General features: G+C 36.5%; 1 protein-coding gene across 1 annotated transcript; it reads left to right on the top strand.

Annotated features, from left to right (window-relative positions):
• Nucleotides 1-10692: 10692 nt before the first annotated feature.
• adra2a (adrenoceptor alpha 2A) lies at nucleotides 10693-16154 on the top strand. Its single transcript, XM_028448022.1, has 3 exons — nucleotides 10693-10774; nucleotides 12087-12252; nucleotides 12351-16154. The coding sequence occupies exon 3, from the start codon at nucleotides 12544-12546 to the stop codon at nucleotides 13804-13806; it is 1263 nt and encodes a 420-aa protein (XP_028303823.1). The 5' UTR covers nucleotides 10693-10774; nucleotides 12087-12252; nucleotides 12351-12543; the 3' UTR covers nucleotides 13807-16154.
• Nucleotides 16155-22455: the final 6301 nt, after the last annotated feature.

A 22455-nucleotide genomic window follows, 5' to 3' on the forward strand; every position in this document is an offset into this window, starting at 1 on the left:
GTGTTGCTGCCTTCAACGACTGCTCAAAAGTGAGATGTGCTTTAGGTGTGCAGCAGAGCGCTGTGACCCATTTTTACATCAAGTCTCTGGTTTTTTTCCCCCCATTTTTATTTATTACGTTTTGATTTCTATGTGCCATTCTGCAGAGTTCAGGAACATTGGGTGTGTGTTGATGGAGAGGATGAGGTCATTTGTCAACCTTGAGGCCCGGGGCCAAATACGGCCATTTAGAGCATCAAATTGGGTCCAATTGAGAAAGTAAAAATGATAGAAAAACCATGAAATATTTTGTAAATGACCAACTAATTCATATTTCAGTCTTTCCAAATACAAAAAAACAATTAAAATCCACAATATTTGCAGAGCTCAGTTTTCTACTTCCTTTATCGCATGACTATAGTCATTTTTAATCTGAAATTGTTGAAAGATCTCTGTTTTTCCAAAATCTGGTTAATTTCCTCAAATTATTCCACAAAATTTCCCCAAAATCTGGAAAATGTAATTGAAGATCCTGCAGGGACAGATTTACTTGCGTACTTTCTGAATACCATTAATAAATCATTTATATTTGGAAGTAAAAACCAGGACACATCAATGTTGAATTTGCTCTTTTTTCCCCATCCACAAATCTGTGGCCCACTGAAGGTCAAACTGGTCCGTATTTGGCCCCTGAACTAAAGTGAGTTTGACACCCCTGAAGTAACCCTAACCCTAATCAGAGAGTTTGTTTATTTTTCTACACTTTTAATCCACTCTGTCGCCTCCTTTAGCTTTTTGTTCCCACATCAAACGACTCATCATATTCTGACCTAATGCTATTGTACAGAAATCATTGTCGCACATCTATCCAGGTCTGATTTACTGATTCCTTGGTTTATCTGGAGATGCTCCCTCCCTTTTGTACATTTAAAAGGATGTTGAAGCATTGTCTGGCAATGCTTGACAAGCAGCCTTAAGGCTCTTTTACTCTTTTTTTTTTAATGCTGTCATTTGGCTATCTCTCCTGTCCTGCCACGTACTGTATCACTGACCAGCGCGTGACATTTTTGATGTACTCATTGTGTCTACTTCTACTTTTTCCTCCTGTTTTATTACTTTCACTCTGTACAGTGACCTCAGAGTTTTTTTTTTTTTTCAATAGTATGAGTGCAATGGGAAACCTTCTGGGTGTGCAGCAGATTAAGACGCATTAGTATCAAAGGGAGGTTCCACCAAAACTCACGTGTAAGTAGGGCTGGGCGATATGGACCAAAACTCATATCTTGATATTTTTTTCTCAAAATGGCGATATATGATATAAATCTTGCTAATTTTATTTTAAACGAAGCCTGAACATACAGACGATTCTGGTTTTTATTAAACAGCTGCACAATATGTGACTTTTGGATTTTTCTCCTAATAAGGGACAGCACGTGTGAGTGAGTTCTGTAGTGTGGCTTGTTGACGCACTCAGTGATCCATCTAACTGTCCTTTTAATGTTCTGAGAAATAGTGAAAGCATCGTCTCCTTAAACAAGTATTTATATACAAAGTACACTATAATATAGACAACCTGTGGCTCTGGAGCCTCATATGGCCCTTTGACTCTTTTGCAATGGCTCCCTATAACTTAAAAAAAAGTATTGAAATAAATAGTTTTTTTTTTTTTTTACACGGACTATTAATGATTAATGACAAATAAAATCAAGGTATATTAATTTGTTAACCTAAAATAAATCACATTGTGCAATGACTCAGCACTTTCCTACTTCACCTCCTGCAACATCTACAGACCATCAACCTTTCCTGCACCTGTGGCTAAGCTTAAGTTTTAAATCCCTGGTAAGATAATAATTAAACCAACAAAAACACTATTCTGGTAGAAAATAAAGATTTTAATTGTGTGGGAACAGATTAATTTAACCACCAATGTGCTGGTTATATATTCATGCTTTATGTATGTGGCAAGAAATGAGCAATTAGCATGTGTTGATCACATGATCACGTGTTATCAAATTTGAGTTACTTTTTGTAGACTTTCAAATACATTCACTAAAAGAAATCTTTATATAACATTGTGTTCATGTAAACTGAGATGCGTAAGAATCTGAAGATGTAAGATACTGTTTTATTTCTTGATGTCAATTTAATTTATTTTAAATGGTTTTTAAGTTTCAATTTATTCAATATAAATCAAGTCAAATGAAATCAAACATTATTCTATATAATTTAAATGGTATAGAATTTAATTCACTGTATTGTCTTTATTCAGAAGGTATTTTTTTGGTTCCAGAAGGACTTTAATCCAGGTGAGATGAGATTAAAAAAAAGTAGAAAACTCAATATATCTTGAATCTCTATATATCGTCCAGCCCTACTTTTAAGAGTAATTTCCTAATGCACTTTGGTTTTAATAGCAGGTTTTGATGTATTTGGGTTTTCAGTTGAAGAAAGTTTGAATAACATTTACAGTCAATTTGTGGTACTAATATCTTTCTTATTCTTTTTTACCACGTGTCATCTAGATAATAAATCAAAAGCCAACGTTTCCACTTTTAAAGTCACAAGAGCACATTCTGTTTTTTTGTTGTTTTTTTGAACATCCACTGTATGATAAAGCCTGCTCAGTATTTTTGGTGGAATGGCTTTTCAATGTGAATCTGAATTCGTTTTTAATTCACACACAAAAAAAAAAAAAAAAATCAACCCTATCTTGAGTCCAACAATGACTTCTGTGGCCACTTATTATTTTATCCAACAGTTTGATGATCCTCATATTTGTTATTTTTGGTCAAACTTTCAGTAGAGAGACCTGAATGAAAGTCATGAGTGGGAAAGCAGACGCAGACACTGCTACCTCTAAAGGACTCAACCCTGCAAAAAAAAAAAAAAAAACCAGAACCCACAACAATCTGGTCTAGAGATGTGTCTAATGTTTTGGCACCAAGGAGTCCCAGCAATCCAGCAGCAGTTTGTTTTTACTCAACACACTCCTGTTGTTTATTTCACGATGTCTGCCTTCGTAGTGCATTATTTGGCTAGTAGAATAGGAAGAAAAGACGTGGAGTTATTGGTTGTAAATGACGACGCCGCCCCCATTGTATAAGACAGTGACCCCGAAACCAACCACCGTGGGAAAATGACCATGTTTGGTGATGTTCTGTATGTACATACATCTTTTTAACTGTAATAAACAGATAAATATTTCCCAAAAAAAAAGTATGTTTCAGCTGTTAATATGTTGTTGATTTTTTTTTTTTTTTCCTTTTTTGGTCATGGTTTGTGTTTACTTTGAAAAAAAAAAATAAATAAAATAATAATAAAAAAAAGTAGATAGAGACTAAATAAAATGAGAAAACTGATTTGACAGTTTTGACCACATTATCAAAACATTTATGCACTTTGGGGTAAATTTAACTGTGAATAATTGTGTTTAATCACTGGCTAATTTTGAGTTAAATTAGTTTGAGTGGGCGTGGCATGCAAAGTGTTAAACTCAGTTAAACTAGTACTGTAAATGTAATAACTCATGGTGACTGGAGGATAGTAAAGGTTAATAAAAGTAGTTTGGTTTCCAACATTTGTCTTTATCTAAAAAAATGTTGGTGCACCCAGAGACTTTCTTTATTTAAAATAATTTTTAAAAAAAACATGTTTGTTATACTGTATTAATATAAAGTAACAATATGCGCCAGCTCAGATATTTTCATACTGCTTTTTATTTTAACTAAATTTATATTTGACAAAGTGAAAATATAGAAAACAGTTGTTAGTGAATGTGGGTGGTGTTTTAATTTGAAAAACAATAATTTTTTCAGCTCTTTGAGCTTTCTGCCCCTTCCTGCACTGCATATCTATTTCTGTGATATTATTGTCACTATACTGTTTTGTATATTTTTATTATATATTCTATTCTGTTTATATTATTGTTATTCTATTTTTATTCTTTAAGGGCTTAATGCAGAACTTGGGGACGTCATTTTATTATCTACACGTTGATGCACATAATGGCAAAAATCATTAATATATGTGTAATGGTCTTAACTGTGCAAAATAATACAAATAAATATATAAAACATATATATGAAAATGTAATTTTAATTAATATTTTATTTTATTTTATTATTACTAGATATTTCAGGCGACCCCACATGTGGTCACAACCCCAAGGTTGAAAAACACTGAGTTAGATTATTAAAGACTAAATAAAATTCTGAAATACTGTTGGGCAGCTTTTGGTTTATCTTTAAACATGTTTTAAACATTTAACGCTTCCTCTGGTCTATTTGAACCACCTTGATTTCAGGTCAATGAGTTGACAAAAATACTTTATCCTTTTGACCCAAATCCATACATATGACATATCATATAATATTGTGATAAATACAAATGATCAGATATATGTTATTCACAGCTATTGAAGTAGCTGTATATATGTGTGGAAAATGAACAACATCTTTAACACCGCTGAGCCCTGTATTATTGATTATTAGTATTATTGATTACACATGTAAACAATGAGTTACTCCCAGACAATAGAAAGTGTAAAAGTAAAGCCACTTATTTATAGATTTTTGTGACATAATACTTTCATTATTGTACTCTTTATGTGAGGCCATATTATGAAAATCAATATCACACGTAATACTGTAATGGTACCATTACTTACTGTTTGTGTGCAATGCAACACCACCCCCTGCTGGTGTAAAATAGACCAAGCATTAGTTCAAAAGATGAACATAATTATTAACACAAGAACTTTTATCTTCTGTCTTGTGATTATTTACAGGATCAAATATGTGTTTTTATTTATTTATTATTATTATTTATTAATTTCCATTATACACAATAGATATGAATTAATTTACTTTTCATATAGTCCGGTTTGTACTGTGTTTTGTGCTGAAACCTTTTGTGTGTGCCTTTATTTGGAGTTTGTGAGCTCAGAGGAATATTTCATTATTATTACAGTGGATATTTTAATTTTCTTTTTCTCAAAGTTTTTTTTTCTTTTTTTTTTCTTTCCATTTTTGTATTATTTGCTATTGTTTATAACCTGTGATGATCTTCATCATTATTGTTCACTTTTTTCGCTGCTATAGTTGCGAGGTCATAGTACGTAAAAATTCTTAAAATATATTTGGACTTAAAAATATACATTTTCACATATTATGATGTGTGTGTGTGTGTGTGTGTGTTAATGTTACACTACATGACCTCATTTAAATTGTAATGTAATAAAGCTGGGATTCTTTTTTTTTTTCAAACCACTTTATTTTATATTTTGCTTAAATAAATATTGGTGCATTGATGAAATTTAATTCAAACACTATTTTATAAATGATCACAATGATACTCATTTAAAAGCAGTGCAGAGACATCCAACAGGTGTCCCATTTATCCATCTTTTTTTATTTTAAATTTATTTTTATATTTTACTTTCTATTATAACACAGTGCTGTTATTCAGGAGGAAAAAAAGCATGAAAACATTATTCAGAAAAAACAGGAAAGAATTAGTCAGAAAAACAAAACAAAAATTACTCTGAAAAACAAGAAAAAATTAGTCAGAAAAACAGAAAAAATAGGCCAAAAAAACAAACAAAAACATTTTAATTTTTTTTTCAAGTGAATGCTTACGTAAACATGTCAATATGCCCAGATTTAAAGTCAAATAAAAGCATAGTTATATTTCCAACTATTTTTTTTTCCCTTTCCAAAAATCATATCATTATCCTAAGCCCATTATTGTTTATCGTATCGTGAACACGGTGAATCGTCCCTCCCTCACAGTGAGGGGTGTGACGCCAGAGGACGACAGGTGTCACTGTGTCCACGTGCTTCATCAGCGTCAGAGCACGAGGACACTACTTCCGCTCAACTCTTCGCTCCTAAACAGCTCGTGCATGTGTGTGTGTTACGGTTGGTGTGTCTAATCATTCTGTTCACGCTCACGTCAAACAGATTGTGGTGAAAAGTTAACATCGCCACCATTTTATGGTTTAAACATTTAGTAGCTAGTCTGGATATGTAATACAGATATCTGCAATATTATTATTCCTAGTCAAAATAAACATTTCAGATATAAACTATGACATTCTTCCAACCCACAATTGTAATGTCAGCTTTTACAACGTAATTCCTTTTAGGATAAATTCAATTCAACTTTATTTGTATAGCGCAAATTACAACAAAGTCGTCTCACTGCGCTTATCAAATTCTAAAATTCAAATGACGTCACTTTCCCCATTGATGTGTATGGGGTTTGTCATTACAGATATCTTTAATTCAGTTATGGATAGGCACAATGTGAGATGTGGATATCTGCAACTAAATTATGACTATAACTCCATTTAGAGATATCTACAGGTGCATTCTGACCAGGGGCGTATAGCACCACATTTAGGGACCAGGGTACACACCATTTGGTTGGCTCCCTCCTGTAATGTTTAATATGTACGCTTTTTATTTTTAATTTTTTTACACACGGAAAGTATACAAGTATTTTTATCTAAGCTTTCTTTTTTTCCTCACATTAACCCAAAAGTTCCTAACCTTTTTTGTGTCGTGACCCAATTTTAACATCACAAATGTCCAGTGACCCCAGAGACATTTTTTTCTTCTAGAATGAGTTTTTGATCATGTTTATTAAAGTGTGTTATGAATACAGAATAGCCAGGATTAGTGACAAATGACAAGTTCGCCACCTTAGATATTTTTATACTGTATTTTATTTGAACTAAATTTATATTTCAGAAAGTTAAAGTATAGCATACAGTTATTTGATATTTATAGTGAGTGATGTGTATTTGAAAAACATTAATTAAAATATATATATATATATATATATTTATATATATACAGTATATAGAATTGTAATCATTTTTACTTACTTCTTTTTTTTTTACCAATTACTAGACATAAACCCCATTTTAATTTCAAAACTGCAATAACCTAATACTCCATATCCATTGCTTGTATTTTATACATGTGTACTATATTTAAGTGGTTTATTTAATATTGTGTTTGTGACATTCTTTTGCTACAATTTAAGGGGCAGCTGGTAATTTTTTATTTTTCATTTTTATTTTTTATTTTTTGGGTGGGTAGGGGGGGTATACCTAACACACAGACAAAAAAAACATGTACAAAGGTTAATAAAAGGTAAATATACAGTAGAATGATTAGAATCATGAGGACACTGGCCACCTACTTAAAAGTTGGTGGCAGCAAAATATAATCTTCAAAAATCCTTTTTCTTAAATAAATAACTTTATTTCCATATAAGATTTGACGTGCAAAAGGAATGTTCCAGCATCTAAATGCCCGAGGGTGCACATAGTTAATTTCAAACAAAACAATATATTGCCTAAAAAAAGAAGTGAGTGTTTTAAGCTCACATCTCAATAATTGAGTCTTTGCCTCTTTTCACATTCTGTCTCTTTCTTTGACTTTTTGGCCTGGTTTTCCTTTCTTGAGGAAAGACATGCTACTGTGTATCAGCTCCACTGCACATCCACTGTTCACTGACTGTACCTACTGGAGCGCTAGCACATGTGGGTCCTACCATTTACACTGTTTTAAACGGGGTGGTAGCTAGGGCCAACGATGCAGCATGAATAATTGTGTTTAGTGCAAAACCGTGCTTAACAACCAGCCTATTTTCACACAGGGCCTTTTTCATTCCAATATAAATAATCTAAAATGTTTGAAATGCATCTTCATACATATACTGTATATAAAGCAAACTTCTGAGGCCCCCCACCCTTAACCCCCTTCCAGTCCAACACCCCTGATTCTGACTAGTCATAATCAAATCAAGATATCTTCAATTCCCATCCATTAAATATATCTTTAATGACATCTGTAGATGTCTTTAACCATATTTTAACTAGTCAAAATAGCGTTATATATATCTTGAACTGGAATTACGCCAAGTCAGAATGCACTTGTAGATATCTCTAAATGGAATTATGGATAGTCATAATTTAGTTATATCGATTATCGAGTTCAAGATATCCTTGAAGTAATTGCGGTTAGAGATATCTCAAATTTGAGATATCTTTAACTTTCATTGTAACTAGTCAAAATATAATTACAGATATCTTAAACATGTTTTGACTAGATGAATTGATATTGCAGATATCTGTAACTCAGTTTTGACTAGTCAAAAACTGAATGCAGATATCTCTAACTGTATTTTTGACTATATGAATTTTGAGTAGTCACAATTATGTTGTTGCTATTTATAATGTTAATTTCGGATAGTCAAATGCAGCTATTAAATGTTAAAAAGCCTTGTCATACGCCATCCATCAATCTACCCTCATTAATCTACATTTTGAATGCTGTGAGCACTACAGTTATAAAGCTCTAACCCTCTATGCATCCTCTCCGTGGAAACAGGTGTGAGTGACGTTACAGGTAAACATCCAGAGGGAAGCTCATTATGAAAACAAATGACATAAAATATTGCAATATTTTCATTATAATTCCACTGCAGGACACATTATAGTAGGACTGTGACAATATATCGCAATGTTTTCTCTCACGATTGATTATCGATATGCTCTCGCTAAGTATCGATGCTTTTATATATGGCCGCAATAAACGACTCCGTTCATAATGACTTGTCAAGCAATTACTCGAATGTCCGCTAGGGCTACGGCATTCAAGCGGGCGGAAATCCCCAGCGAAGAAGACAAACAACGGGAGAGAAAATGGCGGAGTCGAGTGAAAGAAGAAAGTTGAAAGATGCACTAGCGGCATTCAAGTCAAAAGTATGAAGTCATTTCGGCTTTTACAGTAATGGGGACGGAAGAAAGCTGGAGAAGGACTTTAGTGTTTGCAAGAACTGCCTTTCGAAAATAAGGTATAGTGGGAACACCACGAACATGCACAGCCACTTGCTACGTCACCACCCAGCGTTGTACGAGGAGACCAAGACTGAAGTAATGAATGCTCTCGAGTCAGCAGAAAGAGTGGGACTTACCTGCGATGGTTGGACCTCAAGGGCCACACAGTCTTTCATTACTATCACTGTGCACTTTATTAGCGATTGGGAAATCAAATCCTATGTCCTTCAAACCCGTGAGATGCAAAAAACTCACACTGGCGTCCACATTGCCGAAGTACTTCAGAAAGCAGTGGACGAGTGGAAGATAGACACAAAGCAGCCTGTGGTTGTTACAGATAATGCGTCAAATATGACTGTAGCTATGGAGCTAACCGGTTACCAGCATGTACAGTGTTTTGCCCATGTGTTAAATCTTGCACCACAACACGCTCTGAAGCTAAACACTGTAGCCAGGCTTCTTGCCAAGATTAGAAGGATCTCAAACTACTTTCACAGAAGCACAATCGGTGCACAAGCAGTGAAAAGGAACCAGACACTCCTTGGCCTCCCCCCACACAAGCTAATCAGGACATGCCTGTTCATGGAATAGTGCCTATGAGGTGGTCTCCCGGTTTCTCGAGCAACAGCCAGCCATCTGCGCTGTTCTCTTATCACCTGAGGTAAGACATTTTTGTTATATGTTATTGTTCAATGTGTACGAGCTGAGCTGTGGCTGCTATTCATTTTAGCTGGTGTCTAGAAACTCATCGTCTTCATGTTAGCTGTGGACCTGTTTCCGGTTATTTTTGTTCCATGATCAGTCTGGCTCCATTAACTGGAATGGCCGTTTCATCAAAGAGAATACACCTTAGTTACCATAGTAACACAGTCCTTGGGTCAAACCTGCTGCTGACCAGTTTTAAGCAGCAGGTTTGGCTTAAGCTGCAGACGTGTGTGTCTGTGTTTGTGCCTCTTTAAACACTTCCACTTCCATCCCAGAGCTGAACTTAAATCTTCTGAATCTAGTCCATTGCCATATATTACATATCATAGCAAAAAAGCATCAATTAATGAAACCACGTCATCATTTTGAAAGAAGTAATTTAGTGATGCTTTAAAACACTGAACATAGATTTACAAAAGAAAAAAGGAGTCAAAAAGACTTCTGTTATATTTCTTTTTTTTTAAAATACCACTTTCATACGGTATTTTAAAAGTAAATTAAACTAAATGTTTAAATATGATTTTAAATCGATACAAATGACTATAGAATAATTATCTTATGTGTTTAATGTGTACCGTACTTTTTAATGAGATGATCACAGTCTCCATGTGTTTAAACCATCAGTAATAATATATAAGGATACGTGTGTATCCATCACATTCGTTTATCGCACGGTATAAATGTGTTCATTCATTGATTAGAGATTAATAATAGGAAAGCTCTGAATATACAGAAAGGGAGGGGCTTCAGTGACAGTCACAGGGTAAAGCACTAAGGCTCCAAATGACAAAAATACACTATCGCGAGGGAAGCGTACGCACCTTCCATGCACACTGCTCACATGCAAATAAAGCTGACTACTTCGCGGATTTCGCCTATTGCGGGTTATTTTTAGAACGTAACCCCCGAGATAAGATGAGCGACTACTGTATATGCATTTTCCTATTATAGCGTGCTATAGTTGCTAACAATGAACATGACTGTAACTGATGCCAGTCGAAAACGCAAGGCATGAGGGGAAATGTTTCAAAGCAGTCATGAATAGGCTTGGGCAAATGTAATTTGTGTAAGATTTGATATTATAGGCCCCTCCCACTGATCACAGCCTGTTTTTTCTTCATCAGCGATTCATTCAACACTATTTTGAAGTCAACACAACATATCGCCATTCCGCTAGAGCTTTAAACGTCGGACGCCACAAAAAGCAACGCCCTCTGAGAACGCAAGGCATGATGGGTAATTTTCACATTGAATCTTGTTTAGGGATGGACAGTCAACATGTGTATCATATATGAAGTAGTTTGAACTTTGCAATTGAGAGTTATATGCATTTTACTATTGTGGCGTGCTAAATGGCACCAGTCGAGAATGCAAGGCATGATGGGTAATTATCACATTGAACATTGTTTAGGGATGGACAACCATCATGTTTGTTAAATATGAGGCAGTTTGAACTTTGTATATGAGAATTATAGCGGTTTTTCCAGTATGGCGTGCTAAATGGCGCAAGTCAAAAACGCAAGGCATGATGGGAAATGTTTCAACTCAGTCATGAATAGGCTTGGGCAAATGTCTTGTGTGAAATTTGAAGCTGATCGAAGTTTGTTTGTCTGAGTTATGGGGATTTTGAAATTGTGGCGTGCTAACAAAAATGAGCATTGCAACTTTGCGGCACCACCACGACCAAACCGTAGGAGTTACGCAAATTCCTTTTATTATTTTTAATCATCAGTGGGTCCTAAGTGTTTCGGCTGAGTTTGAAGCAAATCGGATGAAGCCCTTCAGACTAGTTCGCGCAAATGCGTTTCCAGGGCAAAACATAATTTTTGACCATTGACGCAAGAAGGCCGAGTTTTTGCTCATCTTGGGGTCAAGAATAAACGTGGCGAATTTCGTATAAATCAGTCAAACCTGCCGATCGTGCGTTTCATTGCATTTTTGTAATGCATGCCAGGTTCACATTTTTTTACCGATTTTTTTTTTTTTTTTTTTCATCGCGCCAAATTATCGAAATTTTCACCAGGCCTGAGGTGCGTGCCAATTTTGATGAGACTTTAGGCATGCTCAGGGGGTCAAATTCACGATCAAACGCATGTTGGTATAATAATAATAACAATAATAATAATAATAACAATAATTATAGCAATTACAATAGGGTCCTTCTGGCCATTCTGGCCATCGGACCCTGATAAAAAATTATCAACATGTCATTTTGTAATACTAGCCTTGTGCAGAAAAGAGAAGCGTTTGACACAGGAACAATTAGTTTAAACCCGTTATTTACTCTTACTGTCATAAATAAAAGCCTGAGTTTCCTCCGTCCATGCTGCTGTCTGTCTGACTACACGCTGAAGTGTTCCCACACTGTCACGGCTCGGCTCAGTTCAGATTTGGAGAGCGGAGCCCTGCATGCACTGTGCCGACTATAAAGAGTAAAGAGATAAAGAGAGGGAGTGGCGCACACACACACACACACACACACACACACAGAGAGAGAGAAAGAGAGAGAGACCTACTCCGCACGGATAACGTGATTAGGCTCTATTAGGTCCTCCGTCGAGCGCCGGCAGATGCAGCACAGAGATCATGACGTGCACTGATAGCAGGGACACATGGATCTGTCCTCATTCATCTGTTTTGAGAAGTTTCACACCAACTGTTTTATAACATCTTTCGAGACTTCCCTTTGTTTCTGCAGCCAATCTCTCACCCAGGTAAGATTAAAGACCTATAATTTCACAGCTAATCATCAGTCATTGTGTAAGGCAGGTTTATAGCTCTGATATTATTTGTCTTGGTCTCATATTTTCAGATGAGCTGGAAGTTTGTTTTTATTTTCAACTCTGAAGGATTATCGTTAAGGAGGCAGCACACAATGAAAGAGAAATATCCTCCCAAGCCTCAGAGGAGTGCTTCATGTCCTGTGATCCTCTAGTCCTGCTCCTTCAGCTGGATATTTCCTAACCTCAGGTGAACCCACGTTGCAAGTTGGCCAATCTGCTTTAATGGAGTTTGACAACGACACCAACCAAACTGTGTCTAATGTGGCTCCTTACAGCCTGCAGATGTCCCTGCCGCTCACTGTGCTGGTGGGGATGATGATCCTCCTTATAGTGTTTGGTAATGTGCTGGTGGTCATTGCTGTGTTTACGAGCCGGGCTCTTCGGGCTCCCCAGAACCTGTTCTTGGTGTCTCTGGCATCAGCCGACATTTTGGTGGCCACCCTTGTGATGCCTTTTTCCTTGGCCAATGAGCTGATGGGATACTGGTACTTTGGTGAGGTCTGGTGTGAGATATACCTGGCTCTGGATGTGTTGTTCTGCACCGCCTCCATAGTGCATCTCTGTGCCATCAGCCTGGACCGCTACTGGTCTATCACACAAGCTATCGAGTACAACATGAAGAGGACGCCACGCCGCATCAAGTGCATCATCTTCATTGTATGGGTAATTGCAGCTGTCATCTCCTTCCCTCCTCTAATCACCATGGAAAAAGAAAACAACGAGGAAGACCTAGTGTGTAAGATCAATGACGATAAGTGGTACGTCATCTCCTCCTGCATCGGCTCCTTCTTCCTTCCTTGCCTCATTATGGTGCTCGTCTACGTGCGAATTTACCAGATTGCCAAAAAGAGAACTCGAGCGCCTCCTGGAGACAGGAAGCAAAATGAACGGCCTAAGAAGGTTACTCCGGCTAATGCCAACCAGAAGGAGAACGGCTTGGGCGAAGCTGACGATTGTCTCTGCCACGAGAAAGTGAACGGAGAACGGGACATTGAATTAAAGGAGGGAGTGGAAAGAAAAGGGGGATCAGATGAGGAGAAAGAGGAAGTTAACGGGATGGACAATGAAGACTCGTCCTCCTCGGACCACAAAGTGAACAATCCTTGCTCTGTTAAAAAGAAAACCCTTAAAGGGAAAAGAAAACTTGGCCAAATTAAACCGGGCGACAATGAAGCCCTACAGCGGGTGCCGAGCACTAAGGGCAGCCGCTGGAAGGGTCGGCAGAACCGGGAGAAGCGCTTCACCTTTGTCCTGGCTGTGGTTATCGGTGCCTTTGTCATCTGCTGGTTTCCGTTTTTCTTCACCTACATGCTGAAGACACTGTGCGAGTCCTGTTTGGTACCCGACACCCTGTTTAAGTTCTTCTTCTGGTTCGGCTACTGCAACAGTGCCCTGAACCCCATCATTTACACCATCTTCAACAACGACTTCAGGAGGTCATTCCAAAAGATTCTGTGCAAACGAGACACAAGAAGATACGTATGATAGTTCATGTGATGTACATACATACTTTTCTTTCCCTCTTTCTTTTTTTTTTACTTTATTGTACATAAATAGTAATCTGCTGTGCATGGGTCCTTAGTTTGTGTGCAGTCTTGCGTTGTGTGGAGCCTCAAACATTCCTGCTCAAACAGAAGTTTAAAATATGAAAAAGCACATTAAGAACATGTTTTCATTGTGTCTTCAGTTTTTGTTTGTTTTACAAAACAAATATATTGAAGTGCATTATTGTGACTTATTACAGTATGTTGTAGAAAACGTCTTGTCTAAATAATTGTCTATTTTTTTGCTTTTAAGATTGCAGTATTGTGTCATGTTGTGAAGTCATGATGGCGATGACTAACATGCAGTCATTAAAGAATAAATAAAGCACTTATCCTGACACAGTGTCATTAACCATCCATATGCAGCTTGAGATTTGTTAAGAAGGTGATAGTGACACACAGATGTTCACGTTTAGAAAACAAAGGGTAGAGGAAAACCTCTGTTTACTTTTCATGTGGAGGGATAAAAATACAACACGCAGCATATGAGAAGAAACGTCTGCTCAATGGAGTCTCTCAGTGGAAAAGTACAAAATCTTTGGTCTGTTGATTTTGACCTTTACATGAGATTAAGATAAGGTTCAGCTCTAAATGGGCCTGTGCTGAACATGTGTAAATGTTTTTCATGTCTGTGATGTCAGACCACTGCAATTTAATTACTTTTTGTCTTTCAAGTTATTTTTTTTCTTTCCATTTGCTTATGGTTCAGATTTCCAAGTCAGACATGGAATCAGAGGTCCTGTTTGTAATATGATGCACAGGTGGCAGAAAGTTGACGGTTCATTTGCAGCCACCACCATATTTTTTAGTAGGCAAAGAGAGGAAGCCTGTCAAACCAGATCCTGATCGACGAGTCTGTCTCTCACATGTTCTCTTTGCCCATGTGATTAACTCAACAAGAGTGCCCACCATCTGTGATTGAAGTAAAGCAAAGGACGTATAAAGGGATTCATATCTATCTTCCTCCAGAAGCTGAAAGCTCCATTTGGAAGGAAGTTTATGACAGCAAATTTCTGACTTCTCATTTTAAAAATATGGTATCGTGAACTGATAAGTGAGTTTCCCTGTGTTTACAAAGGCGAAAGAGTGTCAGAAACAGAGAGTGCAAGTGCATGAGAACAAGCGTGTGGTCCTGCAGCACGTATAAACAAGGAAGGGGGGGACGGGTAGGCTCCCACTGGACGGACGAGTTTGCAGTCGTGCTGAGAGATCATGCTTAAGTTGGACTGCAGAGTGTTTCTGGGAAAACTGGAGAATGTTTTTTGATAAAACTCTAACAAGTGTCACATTAAATGTCATGGGATAACATTCCTGCAGCTCAGCACGGCAAACGCATCCAGTGCAATGAGTTCAGTAATGCACCAAAAGTAAAAACCCTGATTGAATATTTTGAGGAAAACGATTATCAGTTTTTTTTTATCATGGGTCCCTGCTTTAGACAGAAGTTAGCAATGCTAACCCTGACTTTGAAGGTTGTAAGTTAGAATTTTTTGGAAAATGTGCATGTTTTTCCTCAGTGTGGTGCAAATCTTGCAAACGTTGATTCATTTCATCCTCTGAATTGATTGTTAGGGGTCACTGTGGTGCACTGGGGAGTATTGCTGCATTTCAGTGCAGAGATTGTGGGTTTGAGTCCCGTTGGTGACCCCCGAACATGTCGATGTTAGGACCTATGTGATAGACTGGTTTCCTATCTGATGTGGGGTGGGGGGTTGGGGGGGCTTACTCTGCCTCATGCACAATGGCCACGTTTACATGGGAGCTTTAATTCCTCTTTTAAAATGGAATACAAGTAAATTCCTCTATAACTCGACCATGTAAACACTTTATTCCTAATGCTAAATGAATTCCGAATGAAACTTTATTCTAAATTAGGTGGCTGGTTTATTCCGTTTTTAATTCAGAATTAAATAATTCTTCTTTCTTGTAAACGGATAACAACACTTAATTCCGCCACATGTGCGACTTGCGGCGATGACGCGCTGGGTGATAACATAATCCAACATGGCGGCCCGGAATAGAGCCGACACTATTTAATAAGAACCTTAATAGACACGAATATAATGAAAGAAGGGGATGGAGGCATGAACATGCGCATATTAACACGGACACATGGATTTATCACACACATGGAGATCAGCAAATGGAACAGGCTTCATCGGAGGGGGTGAAACTAATAGACAGAGTAAATGCGTTCCCATACTGCTGCACAGGCTGTAATATCACCAAGTTTATTATTGTAACAGTTGTTAGAGCTACTATCTTTACCAGGAACAACTATTTATTCCTGGTTACTGTTTTCCGGAGTTTTACTGGGCTTTATTTACTGGTGATTAGTTCATATCTCCTTTCCGCTCTCTGCACCGATGTGTGTTATTGTCGAGCTGTTGCTTCAAAACTACAATCAAAATAAAGGTGAAAACAGTTCTCATGTGTGGTGTTCTGTGTTACAGCCGACAATAAAATGTTTGTTGTGTGTTTCTCCCAATAGACGTGATCGACTTGATATGTCATGTTTGCCCCCTGTCCAATCAGAGCCTTCCCAACCCCCAGACCTAAAGCGGAATTAACTAAAGCTGAATAAACCGGTTTTCCATGTAAACCTCAGTTCGGGAATTATTATTTCCATGTAAATATGAAGCAGAACACTTTAATTCCGAAATATTTAATTTTAAATAACTAATTCTGAATTTAAAAAAAACATCATGTAACTGTGGCCATTGTCAGATTTGATAGGCACCAGCATCCCCTGAAACCTTCTACAGCAGTCCTTTCCAAACAGGGGTACGTGTACCCCTGGGGGTACAGGAGCACATTGCAGGAGCTACTGGGAGAGATTTAAAAATTAATTTAAAAAAAACAATCGGGGTATGCTTATATATTTTATCCAGACACGTACGTAAGCCTGGGCCAATTATTTGCTTTGTTTTTTTAGAAACCAATATGTAGAAATTTAATTTAACATTATTATCATAATTTATCTTATAGAAATATGTTTCGTGGAACACATTTTGACGCTGTGTGTCATCATGACCCCCGGCTGAACACATGGGATTGACTTAACAAACACCTGAAGTTCAATCTAGCCCAGATTAAAAACTACTGCTCAAAGATTTCATCCAGATTTGCAGAATTTTACATTTCAGTAAAATGTGATAATGTCCCTTTAGTGTAGTTTAGTTTATTGGTTTAACACACACAAGAAGGGAAGAAACGTACAAAAAAAAAGTCAGGAGAGGTCAAGAAGCCATTAGGCTACTATAAAAGACCTCAACTTTCTATGAGAAAGAACAATAAATACATGATATTAATATTAGAATTGAAAATAAACAAACTCAACAAACAGAAATATAGAAACTATAAAATAATTGTCAAAAAGGAGAAAAAATCCTAAATTTCATGAATTAGATGTAATGATGACAAGCTTGCAGTTACATGTCTTTTAGCATTCTATATTTGTACACTGATGCCTAATGGAGAACTGACCTTGTTTAGTTTTACAGAAAGGAAGGTGAAGACAACTGACCTGTCTGGTGTTATATAAATGAATATGTCAGTTTAATTTGAAGACGTTTCTCAATGATGATGGTAAAGATAAAGGTAAAAAAAAAATGTATTTGTAACTAAACACACCAATCTGACGAATATTTAAATCCTAAACTGAAACAAAAAGTGGGGCAGAAGCTTCTGTTTACCGAGAGAAATTTGCTATAAAACATTTTTGTCAAGAATACATTTTAAGAAAGGTTGGAAGCCTACGTGTTTGCCCATGCTATGTTACCATAAATTAAATTAGGATAAATTAAAGAAGAATACAAGGTCAATAAACAAATCTTTTATACAAAATGTCTAAGAAAATAATATTTCTTGTTGTGTCTTCTTTAGCCTGTCTCAAGTTACCAATCTAAGAATGAGCCAAGGAAACCAAAATGATCTTTTTTCTGTTGATTGATGAAAAGTAACTCAAACAAATAACAGAACCAATGATGAATTTGGACTACAAGTTATTTTTCTCTAATGAGTAATATGCCAGGATTTCCTAATTATGTAATGAAATTAGGTCCAAAACTCACTTTATGCTTATGATTTGTCGTCTTGTCCTTCTGTTCCTTTGTGAACGCCTTTCATTTGGCGGATGTGCTCAGTGACATGGTCTGTTGGAAGAAGCCAGCTGCTGAAGTCAGACCTACACACACACACACACACACACACACACAGATTTAGCCTCTGGGAATCGGAGCATGGATCATCAGGTTAGAGTGCACATCCGTCTCCAAAAAGCTAACCATTGAGACCACTCAGTGAGTCCAGGACAAAATGTCAGCAGTCTTAAAAATCAAACAAGACAAACAATTCTGTGAGAGTGTTAGCTTTAGGAAGCAGGCTTCAAAATGTCACTCTGTTTCCGTGCATGTATGTGTGTGTGTGTGTGTGTGTGATTCTAAGTGGATGTGGGAGGATGTAGGTGACCGGGGTGCAAAGGTCATGATGTTGATGAATAATGGCCTAAACACCCACTCACCGTTGCCTCATCACCTCTGTGTGTCTCTCTTTATGAAAGTGATATTCACCTCATAAATGTGTCTATAATGTACATCATTGTTGACGGTGTTACTCGTGACTCACTGTTGTTTTCTCTCGACTCTGTTCTTTGCGTACCTTTTGTGTTGTTACACTTGATTCTGTAAAAGATGGTCCTTTGACACCACGCTAATCTGAAGTTAGTGGGTGGGGGGTGGGAGGAGGCGGGGTGCATTTTCACAACATCCTGGGTCAGAATCCGAACTCACGCCTCTGATGTATAAATGATGATGTCATTGCGTAGGACATGTCTCAAACTCGAGGCCCAGGGACCAGATCCAGCCCTTTAGACCAGTAGTCCTTTTTTGCTCAAGTACCTCCTTTATCTACCTTTTGAATGCAAGTACCCCTCTTTGTCCGTCCACCACATTTTGCTCAGAATTCTGTGAAAAAACAGCTATGGAGCATAACAATGGAATGTATGGGTGATAACAAAAATTTTAAATTATCTCATTTTCTAAAAAAAACGGAATGAAACAGTATTTAGTGCGTCCTGTTGAGAATTAATTCTATAGTTTTTATCATTTTCTGTCATCTCCATCCTAATGTGGGACCAAGACTAACTCTTATATTTTCAGTTCATGTCCTAATTAAGATAATTTCCATCATGATTTTGTGCGTTTTAGTGCCATTTGTTCTTTTTATTTTTCAGTATATTTTTCTCGTATTTTTTGTGTGTTTTTGTTGTTTTTGTGTTGTTGGTATTAGTTAAATTATTCTATCTCAGTGTGTGTTTTTGGTGTTGTTTGGTTGTTTCTTATAATCGTATGTATTTTTCTCTCATTTAGTGCGTCTTTGTTGTTTTTGTGTTTTGTTGGTATTATTTAAATTATTGTGTGTGTTTTTGGTGTCGTTTTGTGTTTTCTGTCTGTTTGTTCTTTTTATTATTAATTTTTAATATATCATCTTATTTTTTGCTTGTTTTTGTTGTCGCTTTGTGAGTTGCTGGTAATATTTAGTATGACTATCATTTTTAACTAAAACACATTCATTCTCCTCTCTTTCTCTCAAGTGCCCACTGTTAGTGCCATCGCGTACCCCTCGGGGTGCACGTACCCCCATTTGAGAAACACTGCTTTACACCATTCAATTCAGCACGCAGGAGAAAGTAAAAAGAAATAAAATTACCAAATAAGTCAGTTGTAGATATCGGCAAAATAATACACAAATTCAATTAAATTCCACAATTTTAGCAATTAAATCATCTCACATTGTTAAAAAAAACTCTCAATTCTTCCAAAATCCTGCAAATTTCTTCAAATTATTTCACAAAACGTCCCCAAATTACATCAAAATTGGCCACAAAATCCAATAAATTGAAAGTGTAGATCCTGCAGGGACTGATATCTGCCATATTGCTTGGATATTATCAGTGCCTTACATATTTTATCATTTATTTACACGTGGAGGTGCAAACTTATGCACAATAATGATTAAATTACAAATTGTCCCACCTCAAATCTGCAGCCCACTCAGATGAAACCTTTTCATATTTGGCCCCTGAACTAAAATGTGTTCGACACCCCTGGCGTGAGAAAATGTGTATCCTCTGGGAATCAGAGCATCAATTATGCTTAAATGAATGAAAGAACAGGAACCTGCTGGAATACTTACCCATCTACCAAGATCTGTTGTCATAACATTGGTTGATATTAGCATCATTCATCACTTATCGTCATGTGACAACATTAGTCGTCCAGTGTCAAAGGAGTAAAGGCGTGGGCTTGGTCAACGCTGCTAATGGTGTTGGGTTAGCACTTAACCCTGCAGAGGGCAGGCTGTGAAAGCACCACAAGTCAATCAGTGCACAGCAGAAACGTACTGAATGTTTTACAGCAGAATTTAATCCCATGTTTGAGGAAAAATTTTCAGAGGAGTCATTGTCACAGATTCATTAACCGCAGCCTTCGGTGGAGACAAAACAAACAAAGCTGAGCAGTGGATATTTCCCCAGAAAATAATTAGCCTAGACAAATCTGTTTTCCAGGAGCTTAATATGATGGTGAGCAATCAGCATCTATGGCTTCTGTTACTACATGGAGTTATGCAAAATGAGAATTAGGCCTGTGAGGCACTGTGTTCAGCCTGTATAAATCCAGTGTGTGATGTGATATAGTGACCTGAGGACAGCACAGGTTCATTCTCTACTGCTGTCTGATGTGGTAACATTCGGATTCACAATCTAGTTTTAGAAACATTACAATAGAAAGAAAGTCTAAAAAAGAAGAATAGATCTGCGAAAATGTTTCTGTGTCTTTGTGGCTCGTTCTTCCTCACAGCAAGAACGTTCTGTGTTTGACTCTTGGGTTTAGTCCAACACACAGAGTTCATGAGTTCTTCTGGCTTAGTTGAAAAACTTCATGTGCTGGTCAATTGTCCAAATTGCCCCAGGATTGATTTTAATGAGTGAATGCAATTGTTTGCTTTAACCCTTTAACACCCGTAATATTAATATTGTGTAATGTTATTTTGTCTATAAAATGGTCAGTAAATGTCCTATGAGGAAGTGCTTTTACCCTTTTTTTCATAACACATTTTAAAATGAGGAAAAACACAAAAACAATTATAGATAATAGATTTTTTGAGATTTATTAGGAAGAAAACAATGAAAACTCACATGAATAACAGATTTTTTTCAACAAATATATAAAATTTACTACGTACAGAAATAATTACAATAAAAAAAATGTTTTTATGTTTCTAAATGTGCAAAAACAGCCCATTGTATGGCAACTACAATCGCAACCCAAATTGATTACTTCGCAGGCTTTCTATGAAGGAGGGGACGTGATTACCGTAATGTTTGTAGGTTGTCAGTAAAGTGCAACATTAACGTTAGCTTTCAGAAACAATTGGAATTGTTCCAATAGAGCGAGTTTTAACAGAGTTAGGATCATTTTAATGTCTGCAAACCAGGATGTGACGCGGTAAGTATTAAAGGGGTAAAGTGTGTGTTAAAATAGTGGTTTTTAAACTGTTTTGGCTCAAGTACCCCCTTTCTCTTATTTCTGAATCCAAGTACCCCCCCTTTGTCCTACAAAACTACAAGATTTTGGTCAGAATTCTGTGAAAAAACCTCTGTAGAGCATATTGATGAAATGAATGAGTGAGAACATTAATTTTAAAGAATCTCATTTTGTTAATAAGAGGAAAGAATGCGTATTTAGTGCCTCCTGAATAAATGTATTTCAATAATTTATCATTTTCTGTCATTTCCCACCTAGTGTTGGACCAAGACTGAACAATTGCATTTTCAGTTAATGTTCTAATCAAGATAATTTCTATTCATTATTATGAATTTAATTTTAACTAAAAAAATAAAGCTAATAAAACTCTATATTTTTAATGCTTTCATTTATAAATTTTACACTTTCTTTTTCTCAAGTACCCCCTGTAGTGCCATCACGTACCCCTAGGGGTACACGTACCCCCATTTGAGAAACATTGTTTTAAACTATAGACCAGAATTTTTCAACAGAATTTAAATTTTTCACCTGAAATTTAAATAGGGTCACCTGGAATTTGGTAAAAAATAATTATTGATTAAAAATATATTGTTAATTTTTAAAAAAAATAATTATTCCTTTTCATATTAAAACACAAAAGACAATCTTCAGTATCTTTATTTTATACTTTGACTTTCTCAAATATTGATCTAGTTAAAATAAAATCTAGTATAAAGAAAATAAGTATAAAAACATCTGACCTGGCGCATCTTGTTCATTTGTCCACTAATCCTGGCTACTCTGTATTTGTAACACAGTATAACAAACAGGATAAAAAGCTAATTCTAGAAAAAAATAAACACCAGTTGGGGTCACCACCAATTTGTGTTATAATAATGGGGTCACAAACAAATACACCATAATTATTTAATATCTACTTTATTAGATATTTTAAGTTCTCTAAAACAGCGGTTCTTAAACTTTTTGTATCCAGGGACTTCTTACAGGGTAGAATATATTTCTAATTCTCACATCAAATAAACACAATTTACTGCCATTTGTAG

Source organism: Gouania willdenowi, chromosome 1 (assembly GCF_900634775.1).
Source record: "Gouania willdenowi chromosome 1, fGouWil2.1, whole genome shotgun sequence".
NCBI classification, from domain to species: domain Eukaryota; kingdom Metazoa; phylum Chordata; class Actinopteri; order Blenniiformes; family Gobiesocidae; genus Gouania; species Gouania willdenowi.